General features: G+C 22.7%; 1 protein-coding gene across 2 annotated transcripts in view; it reads right to left on the bottom strand.

Moving 5' to 3' along the window:
* Dop1 (dopamine receptor, D1) overlaps positions 1-15470 on the bottom strand; it is a 118311-nt gene that overhangs the window by 94200 nt on the left and 8641 nt on the right. For both annotated transcript variants that reach the window (XM_011506082.1, XM_011506090.1), the window contains exon 2: positions 6417-6551. In XM_011506082.1, the coding sequence (XP_011504384.1) occupies positions 6417-6551 (135 nt within the window). The remainder of the gene's footprint in view (positions 1-6416; positions 6552-15470) is intronic.

Genomic DNA, 15470 nt, shown 5'->3' with positions numbered 1-15470 from the left:
TTCTAAATTCTTAAAATAATGATATAACATTTTATACGAATGATGGCCCGATTTATTAAATTGGCAAACTTAATACGTAATATATTTACTGAATATATTAAATTTTTTAAGCAAAATTCTCAATTGCATAAAATTATATCTAATAATGCAATATAATAATAAATTTCATCGTCAAATCAATTATTAAAATTATATAACTAATATTTATCTATTAATATATTTATAAGTTACTTATTATATATAGATATGCAATTAATAATATATAAAATAATATGGGCAGTTTTCTTAATCGGGTATTAAAGCAGGTAACATTCAGATATTCATGTTCAGGACATTCATACACATTCATAAATAATCCATAGTTTTTTTAGTAAGCTCGAAAACAGTTTGTTAAATATAAAATTAATTTAATTAAAGATTATATAAATAAAATAATCGATAATGATATTTTACTTCAAATGTAGTTGAAAGGCAGTTAGATTTTCTGGAATTAATATATATGTGAATTACTATATAGATTCAATATAAATAAGGAGTGCTTACGAGGCAAATAAATTGCGTAATTTCAAAAGACGAGTACGAATGAATCTTATTTATTACGTACCTCGATGGTTATTGTAGACTTAAATATGATTATTCTACGACAATAAGTTTGTTAAATTTCATCATTATTTTGAAAAATTTATTCCAATTATATATTCAATTATATCACCTTTTTTTGAAATAATTATATATAACATAGAATTATAGGAATTTTGAATCTTTTAATATTCTGTGCAAACTGATTTTACATATATGTAAATTGTATTGTATAAAATAAATTAGATAGTATCAACACGATATTAGCATGTATCGAATTATAACTCTCATAGTTGCTTGGTATAATAATAAATATTATTAATAATTATTTTATAAAAATAATTATTTATAGAATTTCGATTATTAAATTTAGTATTTCGAATTATTGTTATTCACAAATATTTCAATAATTAAATTAATTAAATTATAATATTTTTTAGACACAAAGAACTTTCAAAATAATCTAAATATATTATATATTTCAAAAACAAGGTCTTTGAAAATTATATATAAGTTTTATAGTTCTATAGAACACAAAAGATAAGAAATATGACATATTTTAAATTTCATGAATGAATGTTACAATAAATTATACAATAATTTTCTTTTTAAAATGAATTAAAAATTTAAATGAAATTCCTATATTAATAATATCAGAAAATTAATTTTTTTTGTCACAAATAATACAACGTAAGATAATATAATATTTATTTCTAATGTTTCCAAGTTTTAAAGGAGAAAAATTACTACTATATACTTTTGAAATTATATACCATTATCAATTTCCAGTCCAAATATTGACTCCAATACATTTGTTTCTTTCAAATTGTTTTTGTTCTATGTGCAAAGTGTGGAAATAATTGTTCGCATCCTCGTCACTCGTATTATTGCGCGTCTGAGTTAATATACTAATAAGTGTTGTCAAGTAATAAGTGTTGTATTATTTTTTTATTATTTTATATTTAAATAATATTTTATTTAATCTGATTTCTGTAAATATTGTATTCATATTTTTTATAAGTAAATGTAAAACTATAAAGTATTTTATTAAATGAATAAACATTCATAACTTTATTGACCAGTTATTTTACATAGAAGTAAAAATGTCATAGAATACTTTGAACAATTACAAATTTGTAGAATACAATATTTTATACAAATATTTCTTAATGGAAAAATTATTTATAAAAATTAATTATTATAAAATTAAAACTGTCTATTTTTTTTTAATTATTCGGTTAATTCTTTTGAAAGAAAGTACATTATTACAACTTAACTTGAAATTATAACTCATGATACGTTGAAGATGTTTAGATGCATAAAATAAAAACTGTATTAAAAACACACTTTGTACATATTATCCTTTGTTATTTTTAATCTTAGCTTTTTATCTAAATTTTCTTTCATATTTAAGTTAACTGTATATATAATTAACATAATAATAAAATAAATTTTATTATTTAGCCATTTTAGGTAATCAATATTTTTGAAAACATATTTTTTATAAACTTGCTACATGTAATTGAAAAAGAAGTGTTTATAAATTAGTAGTAACAATTTTCTTTGCTTTGAGAAACATCGTGTTCACTGGCGTTCCTCTAAATATTTTCCGAGAAGCAGAAAAAGTGTTTCGCAGAGCCGTGGAGGCGAGCAACGATTCGGAAATCGTCGATCGTGCAACCGAGACCAAGTGAGCTTTTGCTTGTCGCTTGCCATATGGATTTTCTTCGGTGGTCTCCCAGGTACCTCCTTTACTCCACTCCCCGCTTCGATTTTCACGCTCGGCCTGCTTGTCATCGAGCCTCGACCTCTCTGCTCCGTTTTTAGACTCTCATCGCTAGCACCCGCCCCATCACCTCGGTGTATTTTTCTCCACTTTATTCGTCTATTCAAATGTATTTAATCTCGGATTATGGATACATGCGCTGTGAGTTGTTAACAAGTAAGAAACGCGAATATGTCAAAATCTTACTAAAGATGGTCAAAAGTTGTATTATCAAATAATGCGTTATATATCATGTGAAAGGTAAATAGGTAACAAAAATCGTTTTTATTGTAACTGAAAAAGTTATAATGGTTTTAAATTCTTTATTGATATTATAAAAAAAATTCAAAAATGATATTGTAACAATCACAGTTTCAATAAAAATTTTCTTCAATTTTTATGTACTATTAAAATTTCTAAAAGTTTTGTAATATTTCATTTTCAATTTATAGACCCATGAACAAGTTTTCAAAGCCTAACTATTGAAATAGGTATCTAAAAAGATATAACGATCTGAATTTACATAAACATGGAATTAAAAAAAAAACATAAATTGTTTGAAAATAAAATATTTAAAAATTTATGGTTACGAAGTTATAATTGACATTAAAATTTTATTTTTATAATTTCATATATTTTATATAAAATTTGAGTATGTAGATATACGTATGTACACACATTCTATACATCTTATAGAATATAATAAAATATATTCACAAACAATTTATTATAATATTTTTTATACTAAAAATATATTCCTACGTACAAAAATACAGTAAACAAAAATTAGAATATAATTTGTGTTGAAGTATTTTAACAGATGCTTATTTAATGAATATACTGTTCATAAATAAAAATAGTTGGTTAATTTATATATCTAATAAATCTTTGAAAATCGGTAAATTATTATTATACTACATATAATTATATAATTTATTGTTATAATCATGAAACTTAGTTATATACTTTTCTATTTAAATTTATTAAAAATACGAACATATAAACAAAATTTAGTGAAATTTATATATCTAATAATGTTGTTTACTATTTTTATGGTATATTATGTGCTAAATAATAAATGAAATATATTTACTGAAATACATTTAGTGTATAAGCCTCTTTCGTAAGAGATACAAAATTAATAATTAATAATAGTAAATTAATATATATATATATATATATATATATATATAAATAAAGTTAACAATTATTTTTATGGCTTTAAAAGTAAATTCACTCTTGAAAGCTTTTACTTATAATACAAACAGGGTAATGGTAATATAAAACAAAATGTCACAAATTTTCATTTAACATTTGCATCCCAATATTTCTTGATTTCTTATTATATGCACAAAATAATTCGAACGAATATCTGTAGATTATTTGCATATGTACGGGTATCTCTTATTTAGATAATATATTATATTAATGGAAAATTATTTTCTAAGGAATCTGTACCTTCCATTGTTTTAAATTTAAATTATAAATCAATTATTTCAACGAATGAAAATATAAATATACACAAAAATAAATTCATTATATTTAGTATTCTAATATCGTATAACATTTTAAAAATTAATTGAAGAATATTAAGTAACAGAGTTTAATTTCAATTATTGATTTAATATGTATACACGTATGCACATATGCATACCCGCGCGCACGCACATACATGCATGTAAATATATAATGAACATTTTTTAAATAATTTAATAATAACTATTTTGAAATCATTTAACCTTTTATTCGTTTAATGTCTCGATATTGTGTTGGAATTAATATAATACATAAAGAATTTTAAAAAATGTTATACAGAGAATTGCTTTAGTTAATGTCTGTGGTCAATAAATTATTAATATTTTATTTTTGTTAAGAATTAGCTTTTACATTATCTATCTTATATATAATTATAAATTATTACTTTATATGACTGTTAAATTTCGCTTTTTGACTTTTCTATTCTGAGATGAGCAATATTATTTACGAAAGTGATATAGTACTAAATACGATACTATTTTTCATAAACTTTTTTTGTTAATTTTATATATTTATTAAGGTATTAAATTTTTATTGGGCATATTATAAAATGTACATACAAAAGTCATATCTACAGAACAAATAAAACTTGATGAATTATAACGAAATTATAAACATTTATCTGTTTTTTTTGTATTTCTCTTTAAAAAGTTGCACTGTATTTGTATATATTTTATGACCGAGAAAATGTATCAAATGTAATATACAACAGTAAAGACTATACATACTTAAATTAAAATTTTACAGTAAAAGTAAAAGTAACAACATTAGGAAATTAACTTAAAATGTGGTCCGAATTATCGATTAAATATTGTAATTATTAAATTTTATGAAAGATCAATTTAAATATGAAATTATGAAATTGAATTCGTGGTCATCAATAATTTGATAAAAAAGTAATTACTTGCATCAGAATCAGTTTAATTTTGGCTAAAGAAAATGAGGACTATATGTTTTGAGATTAAATGATTGAATCAATTGAAAAGTGCAATTAAAAATTGAATCAATAAAACCAATAATTTTATTTTGGGTAGTATAATAATAAATTAAACAGAAACCATGTACAAATATGTAGAAGCAGTGATTTAAGTTTACATGGATTTTTAAGATACTCTATTTAATTATATATTAAATTAATAAATATATACGAAAATATTTTTTATTTTGATTTATTACTAATCAATAAAAGTCAAATTTTAAATCAACAAAATTAAAAAGAAATTAAAAAAAATTATGCTAGTGCTCATAAATTATTTATATGAATAGATATTATATATATATATATATATATATACAATACATTGTATATGATATACAATGGTTGAACTTAATTTAAAAATAACTATCATTATATGATGTCTTTTATTTCATCAATAATATTACATGATCAAATATCACTAAATCATGCGACATTGTAATTGTTTAGAATTAAACTAAGTCAACCAAGTTATTGGTGAGAGAAAAGTGTGGATAAGTGGGAGGGGTAGCACTTGAATTCAGTATTTAACACATCTGCTTTGCGTGCTGTTTATTGCATTTTATTTTACAAACTACACTATAACGATTCTAAGTTGATGATGAGAATCATTGGGATCTTGCAGTTCCGTGGTGGTTACCACGTCGCGTTAGCATGCACTACACGTAAAGGTAGGCGGTCGTAAATCTCCGGATCCTCTTGACGTGATGCGCTTGGTGGTGGATGTTTACACGGAGAAGTGTGAAGTCGTAAATCTCTGGACACTCCTTCGTATAGTGCCACGTGGTGGTTATCTGATTGTGGTCTCCTCCTTTAGAAAATGCGTGGTGGCATTGAATGTGAGGTTTTACTTGAGTAGTTGTATGAAACTGTTGCGTGTACTTTCTTTAGCGGTTCTGCTGAGAATGTGTGCGGTGGCACGTCGTATGAGAAGGGCGCGACAGATTCTTCCTAGTATCATTCTTTCTTGGTGTCCCGACTGTTACAGAGCACGTCCACCCTTCGCGGTGTCCCTTGTAAGAGAGTATGTGTCTCGGTTGTCTCCTTTAAGAGTGCTCTTCTGACCACGGCGTTCCCATAGGAAACGCCTCTTTCTTTGGTGCCTCCAATCATCGTGCCTCTATCCTTGGAATCTCTAATCAGAGCGCGTCTGGCTTTGGCGACTCCAATCAGAGCGCCTCTAGCCTTGGCATCTCTACTTAGAGTGCCTCTATCTTTGGCGTCTTATTTAGAGAGAGTGATCTCTTATGGCTTCCCTGCTATGAGAAAGCCCTAGTCGAATCGTTCTTGCTTTAACTATACAAACGATAGTATGGCTGAATTTGACAACAGCGTATGAATTTGTGTACCGTTAAATTTTCATTTTTGGTGTAATGACTATTTCCAGATGTAAACGACTTGAGTTTTCCAGATGTTTAACGACTTCGGTTTTGCCAGATGTTTAATGACTTGGGAAGGGTTCTCGCAATTTCGGACAGTAATATAATAAAAAAGTCTATTCAAATAATTTATCTTTATACTTAATACCTTTAATCAACAATAATATTATTATCTACTGACCTGATATTGAGCTACAACTGAATCAAGATATGTTGGGTAAATACTATCGTGGCAACAGCGTTCCATTATTGGCACAATAGTTAGGTTCTTATGAGCGGTAATAAGTGAACGACTCTTATAGTCCCCAGAACATTTCTATAAAAAAAGTAATAATAAAAATCAGCGTATGTTCTAAATTTTTTATTTCAAATATTGATAATAGATTAAAAAGTAAGTTATATTGTAAATATAAAATTGCAGATATTGATTACTCTCTATGCATATATACTAACTCATAACTTCTTGATAGAAAATATAGAGATTTTCATAGTTTGAAACTACATATAAAATTAATTAAATACTGGATAGATTACTATAATTTTCAAACGAAATGTATATTTAGTTATTAGTTTGACACTTTCTAAACATAATTTCTTAAATTTAATCTCTTACTTTTGTATAGTATTTAATATTCGATTTAAATCACTGTCTTTTTTAATTATTAGTAAATGTTTTCTAATTATAGATTTTTAAATTGATATACTTTTTAAAAAGAATTTCATTAAATTTTGTTTTTATTTTATTCTTGTAATCAACTTTGGGGAAAAAATCTAACCACAAAAAATATATTATTACTTTAAAACTTTACTCACTGTACTGTATTTCAAAAACCAATATATATATATATATATATATATATATATACATACATATAATAATTAATAATATATGATAAAATTATTTGGTATATTGTTAATAATGGTATTCAGTTTTACTTTTGCTTTTATGTAAATAAAACTTCGTGCTAACCATCCATTAATTGCACTTTACCCTTACATGTAAGAATATTGTAAAGAACAATATGCATATAACATTTATATGAGGATAAATTATAATTAATGGACGATTAGCACGAAGTTTTATTTACATAAATTGAAAAGCAAATATATGATATGATTATTAATATTATATGAAAAATTTTCAATTTGACATTTAAAATTTTTATATATGAATGAAAATTATATAAAATAACATATTATTATTTAACTAGTAATTTTTAATTAGTAAGATAAGTTGTATGTAAAGGTTACTTCAAATTTCTAATAATTTATACTGGAATATGTTTGAAAATATTTGTATATTTTTCAAATGAAAGTATTTGTTATTTTATTTATGATTATTATCAATGATAATTAATTATTGTTACAGCTTTCAAGAAAATAACATGAATCAATATTCAGCTTCCATGGCACGGAGTAGAAAGAGTTGTACGACAGACAGAAAGAGGAAGGTACGGTTAGTTCGTTGTTCATAAGTTAGATACCACTTCGTTGGTAGGATCAAATTAAGGATGTCTTATCGAACAGTTACACAGACTGTAGACAAGCCAACGAAGTTACACAAATTAGGTTTATCGCAAACTTACTATCTCGGTGCTAGGTGACCCTTAAGGAAGAGCCGATGGTAATAAGTGGACGTAAAGGTAGGTTACTTAATTAAACTATCTTTAATTTTTAGTTTACATGGGCTTGTTACGTATCCCGCTGTACAAAATATTGAAATTAAATTGTTTTTAATCAAATTTTATTTTGCCACTGTAAATAATTAAAATTATCATTATTAAATCAATAGTTTAGTATTATCTTTTTATTTATCTAATTGGCTTAGAAAAAATATGAAATAAAAATTTATTTTAATACAAGGTAATATTAACATTGCTGAATGTTTAATAATATTCATTAGGCTAATATAGAAATATGAAAAAACTAAGTATTTAAGGAAAAATTTTGACTTCTTATATATTAATCAAGCAATATTTATAAACCACTGGAATCTTATTTTAACATAAATATTACAAAAAACAATACTATCGATTTTTTACTAAACTGCATTATTTTAATTATTTCAAATTATATAATTTTCTTTATGAATAAAGTATTTAGCTGATTTTATGTAATATTACAATATTTTTTATCAATATGAATAAACGTATTTTATTTTATAAAAATTGTTTAGTTTTAAAATTATTCATAGAAAAATAATTTCATTATCTCTAGTGTAGTATATATTAATTTCACTTTGTAAATAAAACATTTTTTCAATTTTTCATAAACTGGAATAAAAATGTTATAATATAATGTCCTGTATATAAATGAAACTTTAAAGTATAATTTATTAAAGAATTGTTAATTCCAAATAATAAATTAAATGTCGAAACCTTAAAAGCAATTGAATATTTTAATTTTGCAATATAAACTGATGAATTGTAGAATATTCCATTATTTTTTATTATTATACTTTAAAACTAAATAGAATACTACACAGATATTAAAAAGTAGTTTCTTCATGTGAAAAATTTAACTTAGTAACTGCAAATGATGTGTCGCCACTGTTTCTGAAATTTTTTTATTTTAATAGAAACTAGAAAAATGCTGCTAAATATGATTTCATGTAATTCATATAAATAAAAATAATAACTTATAAGTGTGATAGCAATATTTAAATGAAAAAGAAAGTCTATTGAAAGGAATAAAAAAACATTATTTGTAAAACAAGTTTAATTTAACACGTTTGTGCACAGCAAGTTTAATCACAGAACTCTAAATATAATTTACTATGACTTTTAACCGTAATATTAACATTCCTATTTAACATCATTACATCCAATGAAGTTTATGTTTTATCATATGAGATAAATATACTTAAATGTCAATATAAATGAAGATAGACAATAATACAGAGCCAAAAACAGAAATGAAGATAATCAGATAGAAAAGAGTATATGATATGTACCATATGTCCAAGTAGAATAAATGCGTGATAGTGTAAAATATCTTACTAAGTATTAATATTCATTATACAAAATGTAAATAAGAAAAATTAATGAATAATTCTTTTCACTAATCTATGGACAATATATAAATAGAATATATGAGAAATATAGAAGTGTAAATAGTATATACGTATGTTTTCGCGCGTATGTTTTCGCGCGTATGTTTTTATTAGTAGTAATTACCAATTTAAATAATTTTTTTCCGTATATATATATATATATATATGTGTGTGTGTGTGTGTGTGTGTGTGTGTGTGCATATGTAGGTAAATAATTCTATATAAATTAATATATATTATAAAAGTTTTTACAAAAATTACATAAATAATAATAGTTTCAGTTTAACAAAATATCAAGAATTTATTTTCTTTAATTTTTTTACAAGAATTTTAAAGTTATTCGTCAAGGCAAAATTTTCTTAAAGAAATTTCGTTGCTATATTACATATATTTACAAATATTTTCTTTAATTGTAATAAAAATAAATTATTTAAAAAATCAGAGTAATAAAAATTTTAATTATTCTTAAAAATTTTAAAATTTTACTGTCAATATATTAATATTAAAAATGGTGATTTTTATAATTGACTTGAAAGAAATTGACAAATAAATTGACTTTAAATATAGAATTTAATGCCTATAAAAATATTGACTATCAACCATTCGAAAGTAAATTTCAAATAGAATGAAAACACTGGTAAAAATACCAAGAACAAAGAGAAGAAAGAAAAGAAATATCAACTCTACTCTTATTAATGGTTGTACAATTGAAATCAACTTATTTTAGAATATATATGTTCATAATATATTTTGCTAAATATAAAAAATTTTATATAATGCTACTTTTAAAAGTAATAATTTGGTTACTAATTTTAAAGGTTTGATAAATAGAGACTATTTTTAAAAAGAAGTAGAAATAATGATTCATAGAATATTAAATAATATTGTATTTTAATAGATAGCAATTACAAATATAACAAACGTAGCAGTAATATCTCGTCACATTTTTATTTTATTATAATCATAAAACAGTTTTATGATTTCTTAATATAATTTTCACAGCATAATTTCGATTAAATCCACAAGTACAATAATTTGATTTATGTTCTTGAATTCTTATTATTTTTATATGAAAAACTGATACACATAAAATATTTTTATAATTATGGAAATCGGAAAATAATATTTATTTTATTTTTTGTGGAAATTATTTTTTGTACAATTTTATTGCTTAATTTTATTATTACAATTTTATTTTTACATAGTGATTACTTCGGGGTTACTTTACACGGTACTTACTACGCACTACTAATCATAAGAAGGAATTAATTTAAATATCTATTATTTGCTAGTACTTATATGCACTGAAGATAATGAATTTCATTAAACGCTTATTTTTCTTCTACCTCATATATTCGTGGTTTCATATAGTGCATCGATCCTGTAGGAGAGGAAAAAGATGGAACTCAAATAAACATGGGAATGAAAGAGAGGGAGAGAGGGAGAGAAAGAGAGAGAGAGAGAGAGAGAGAGAGAGAGAGAGAGAGAGCTGAAGACCAACGTATGGTTTGGTTTTAAAAGATAATGTTGGTATGTGTGAATTTTATTTCAAGAAATAAGTTGAGGTACATTCAGTCCATCAAAGCAAAGTGAAAAAAATAGAAGAAGTTGTTTCTTAGAGAGACCCTATCTGTTTCAACGCAAGATAACCGTTTAATGTAGCGGAATACTTAGTTCAATACTAATTAAACTTTTGGAAGCGATTCTATACATGTTGTACGGGATTAAAACTTAACATTTTATATTTACATTTATCTATAAAAAGTGTTAATCGCATTAATTAAAAATATTCGATTGTGACAATGGCTTGTAATGCTTGCTGATAATTTTATAAACTTTTACTTTTTGTCTTACAAAATATTTGTTATAAATATGTAAAACAGTCTAATCATTTTAAATATAATACAAAGTTAGTTTAGCTTCCTTTTACGGTGATAGTGATATTTATCATAAAATATTTATCATATTTTTCCTTATTATAATTTATCATACATTTGTTATTGTTCAGATAATTATCTAAGCTCCATATATTAATATTAACTCTAACTATAATACATTTAAATAACGTTAAATAATATATTAAACGGTACAAAGTAATTCAATACTTAAATATTAAAATGTTTTCATTTCTTTTATTTATAATATCTGAATTAGAGTCTTATTAAATAATATTAAATAATATCAAAAATATTTATAAAAATATATTAAACTATTAAAAAAATTTGTAATTCAGAAGCAATAAAAATTAAAGATATTGTATATAAAAATATTATATATTTTATGTTAATTACAAAGCCGTAATTCTTTCAAATCATTATAAAAACATAGATTATATGATGAAACTAAAAAATTAATTTTATGACATGTACTTTCAAAAAAAAAATGACATTTGTTTTATTTTATGGATTGGAATTATTTACAATATTAAAGTTTTCTAAAAAGCAATAAATTATAATTTATATTTATTATATAATTATAAAAATTCTGTTTACTCTTATGATGTTTTTTCTTTTGAGAATCAACTAAATGAAAGCCGAAAAGAGTACATACGTTACTATGAAAACATATGACAACCGTATTCAGAAATGCAATTAAATTGGTATTAGATTGGATACTCACTCTTTCTTTCCTAGTTGAAATGTCTGATAAAATGACATTTTTAAAAAAATTTCTTTTCATTTCTGTTAAAGAGAAATTTCAGATAGTTATTAATTTACTAATAATTTTAATTAGTTTATTTTTATTGTAAAATTGATGTTTTCATTTAAAAGACTATCTAAATTTCTATTATTGAAACATTATTTAATAAATTATTTTAGCTTAATAATATACGTTATTTCAAAGCAAACTAGTACAAGTGTGTAATAAAATATATTTATAGTGATTAGAAATTTTGTATAATAAGATCATAGTTTATATTATATTATAAGTATTTGTTTATAAATATAAATGTTTAATACTATAAAAAATATAGTTCATTATTAAACAATTATAAGTTTCCAGTTAACTGTAAATTAGAATTAGTGGAAATTACGGTACACATTACTGAAATAATATCTCATTATTCTTATAATTTTATTAACTTTCAATACATTTTTTAAATAGCTTTTGTGGGTGCTATAGAAATTATAGCTTACTTCTATATAAAAATTAACAAGCATTAGGTTACCTCAATATTGATTTATATGTATCAAATACTATCTTAAATCATTAGAAATAAGAGATAGATCTATAAAGGTCCTTAGGAGCATAAATTCATTAAAATTTGTTATAGGTATGAATAGAGAAAAGAAAAATTGTATAAAAAAGAAAAATATGCAGTTACGCATAGATACAGAGATAGAGTATTTGAAATACCAACGGGATTTACTGACAAACTGAGAATTGATGGCATACAACGCCATTTTGAATGTACTTTTATTTCAATCCCTCTTTTCAATTGTTAGATTTCCCAGTTCACTTAGTAGGTTAATTGTACGATTACATACATATATTTCTCTAAACCGATCACACACAAGTTTCAATTGGTTAATACTAGCACTTTAAGCCTGTTGCATAACATTTGTAAATACTATCCCATCTCATCTTTCAGATTGTATAGCCAGAAAATTTTTAAGTTTTCCAAATAATCAAATAATTTTATTACTTGAAACATAAATAAATGATTTTAATAGTCATATTAAAAACCAATTATTTTTATTTAAAATAAAAAGGATTTTTAAATATATTTATACATCATTAGTGAAGATTTTGAAAAAAATGAATACTGGCCTGAATTAAATATTATACAATTAATATAAAAAAACAAAACCGTTCATTTCGAAATTACATACAAAAAATTAATTCAAATATTTATAAGACAATTATAGTTTATATTTTCAAATATTATTATTATTGTATTTCAGAATTTAATTGTATTATACAATTATATAAATTAAAATGTAAATATAAAAACGTAATTCCTACAAATAGAAAATTTATTTCAATACTTTCATGTTTAGTAACTATAAATAACTAATACAATTTTCTATAAACTAAATTTATAAATTTAAGTGTTAATGATTTATGTTAATGTATAATGAAGTATTAGATTGTTGGAATTATAATAATTTGTAGGAGATTAATTTCTTTTAAAATATCTAATTGTATTTTATTTTAATTAATTTATCTTATTTTTGAAAACCAATTAATCTTGTATTATCCTAAGTTATTATAATATAAATAATTTTTAAAACAAAATAACAAGTGTTCTTTTTTATGAAAGGGATTGAAATATAAATGATTAAATATTAATAAACTAGATTTATTGAATTTCATGTAAAATATAGACCAGAAATATTGATAAAGTATACGTGTACTATTGAAATTTTTGCTCATTGTATACATAATATATATACGAAACAATTGGAACTAAAATAAAATTAAAAATGTATCAGTGAATGAAATAATATTATAAAAGAATAAATATTGCATATTATATTATACGAACGAAATTTGGTAAAATTGGAAAATCGATAAAAGATACAATTAAAACTATTAGTATTGGTATTTTTTATTAATTTTATAATTTTATATGATATTGTGATTTTTTCAGATGCCAGTTTTATAATATTTTAACTATCTACAATATTTAATAATATTCTTTTTAGAATTATTAGATTAGTCTACCTAGGTTTAAACAATTTTATTTCAATATGTTATAAATAAATATATGTAAAGTTAATATATTAAATGATTATCATTTATTCTAAGTTGACTTATAAATTCGACATTTATGTATATAAATTTTTTTTTATAAAATTAATAAGAATCTTTAGATAATAAATAATCATACATTCTGTTTCCATATTAAATAATAGAGTTGTTTTTAAAATCTACCATTTTTTAGTTACAATATTGAATTAATTGCAGCGTTAATTTGAAAAATTATAAACACAATAAAATTTGTGTTGTTACAAAATATTAAATTGATTTTCAGTATTAATGCAACGAAGTTTATGTTACATGAAACGTATATTTTATATTTATTTTGATAGTCAAAAATAAAAACTTGTGATTATTGTATTATTTATCCAATTTAACAATTACTTTTAATACTTAATACTTGTATATGCATTTATTATAATATCTTATAGATTCGCATCGTAAATAATAATAATAATTTTAAATAAGTTGAAAAAACACGATCAAACTGTATGATTTTGGAATTGATACATACTAGTCATAATAGAATTAATCCTATATTAATTATTCAAATTCTGTTTGGAGATTAAATCATTTTAATACTTACTATTTAGTAATAATATTATATAAAAACACATAAATATAGTAATATTTAAATTTTTTTAATTAAATTTCTATGTATACAAAGAGAACTTTAATTTATCTAGTTTGCATCTTAATTAGAGTGTTTATCTCTCTTTTAATTTTCTCTCTTTTTTTTTTTTTTTCTATATATATATATATATATATATATATATATATATATATATATATATAGATGACTATAGATATTTTTGTATATACGTATCTCGTAATCCTTCAGTTTCCTGTGTCTCATATATACAATATACTCTCCAAATGTGTCAGAGGATTCAGAAGAATATGTTTTCGATATATAGATGGCCACAACTTTATGGAGATCGATTTCTGAATAGAACCATAACCGTCCATTATACAAAATATCTCGTCTTTTATAGGACCATCATCGTTAATTAGAAGTATAATATGACAGGAAGTTGTAAAGGTATGAATCTGATACATGAAAAACATTTACTAGTCATTCATAATGTATTGTGATATTGTGACAATGAAAAATGAAATGTGAGAATTCTTTCCTGAGAAATATGGATTAAGATAAAAGAAAAACAACCAATGTATCATGAGGATTTTTAACTGAGTCCATAATTAATGATTATGAAAATTATTGCTTTTTAAAACTATTAGTGAAAGTAATTATGAATAAAAACTTTTATAGGATTGATATTTACATTGTAACAACAAAAATATAGATTGAAAAATTTTGGTAGTAAGAGATATATTTAAAACTATGAAATTAATTTCCAAAACCAACGTTTAATATATATTTTATTAAATTATGCTTTAATTTTTAACTATGTTATTTTTCTTTTAAGAATTGATTTAATTTAAGATATTCGAAATTCTTATTTAAATAAATTTTTA

This window comes from Ceratosolen solmsi, unplaced genomic scaffold (genome assembly GCF_000503995.2).
Source record: "Ceratosolen solmsi marchali unplaced genomic scaffold, CerSol_1.0 scaffold10, whole genome shotgun sequence".
Lineage (NCBI taxonomy): Eukaryota > Metazoa > Arthropoda > Insecta > Hymenoptera > Agaonidae > Ceratosolen > Ceratosolen solmsi.
This window is presented reverse-complemented; position numbering and strand designations above follow the sequence as displayed.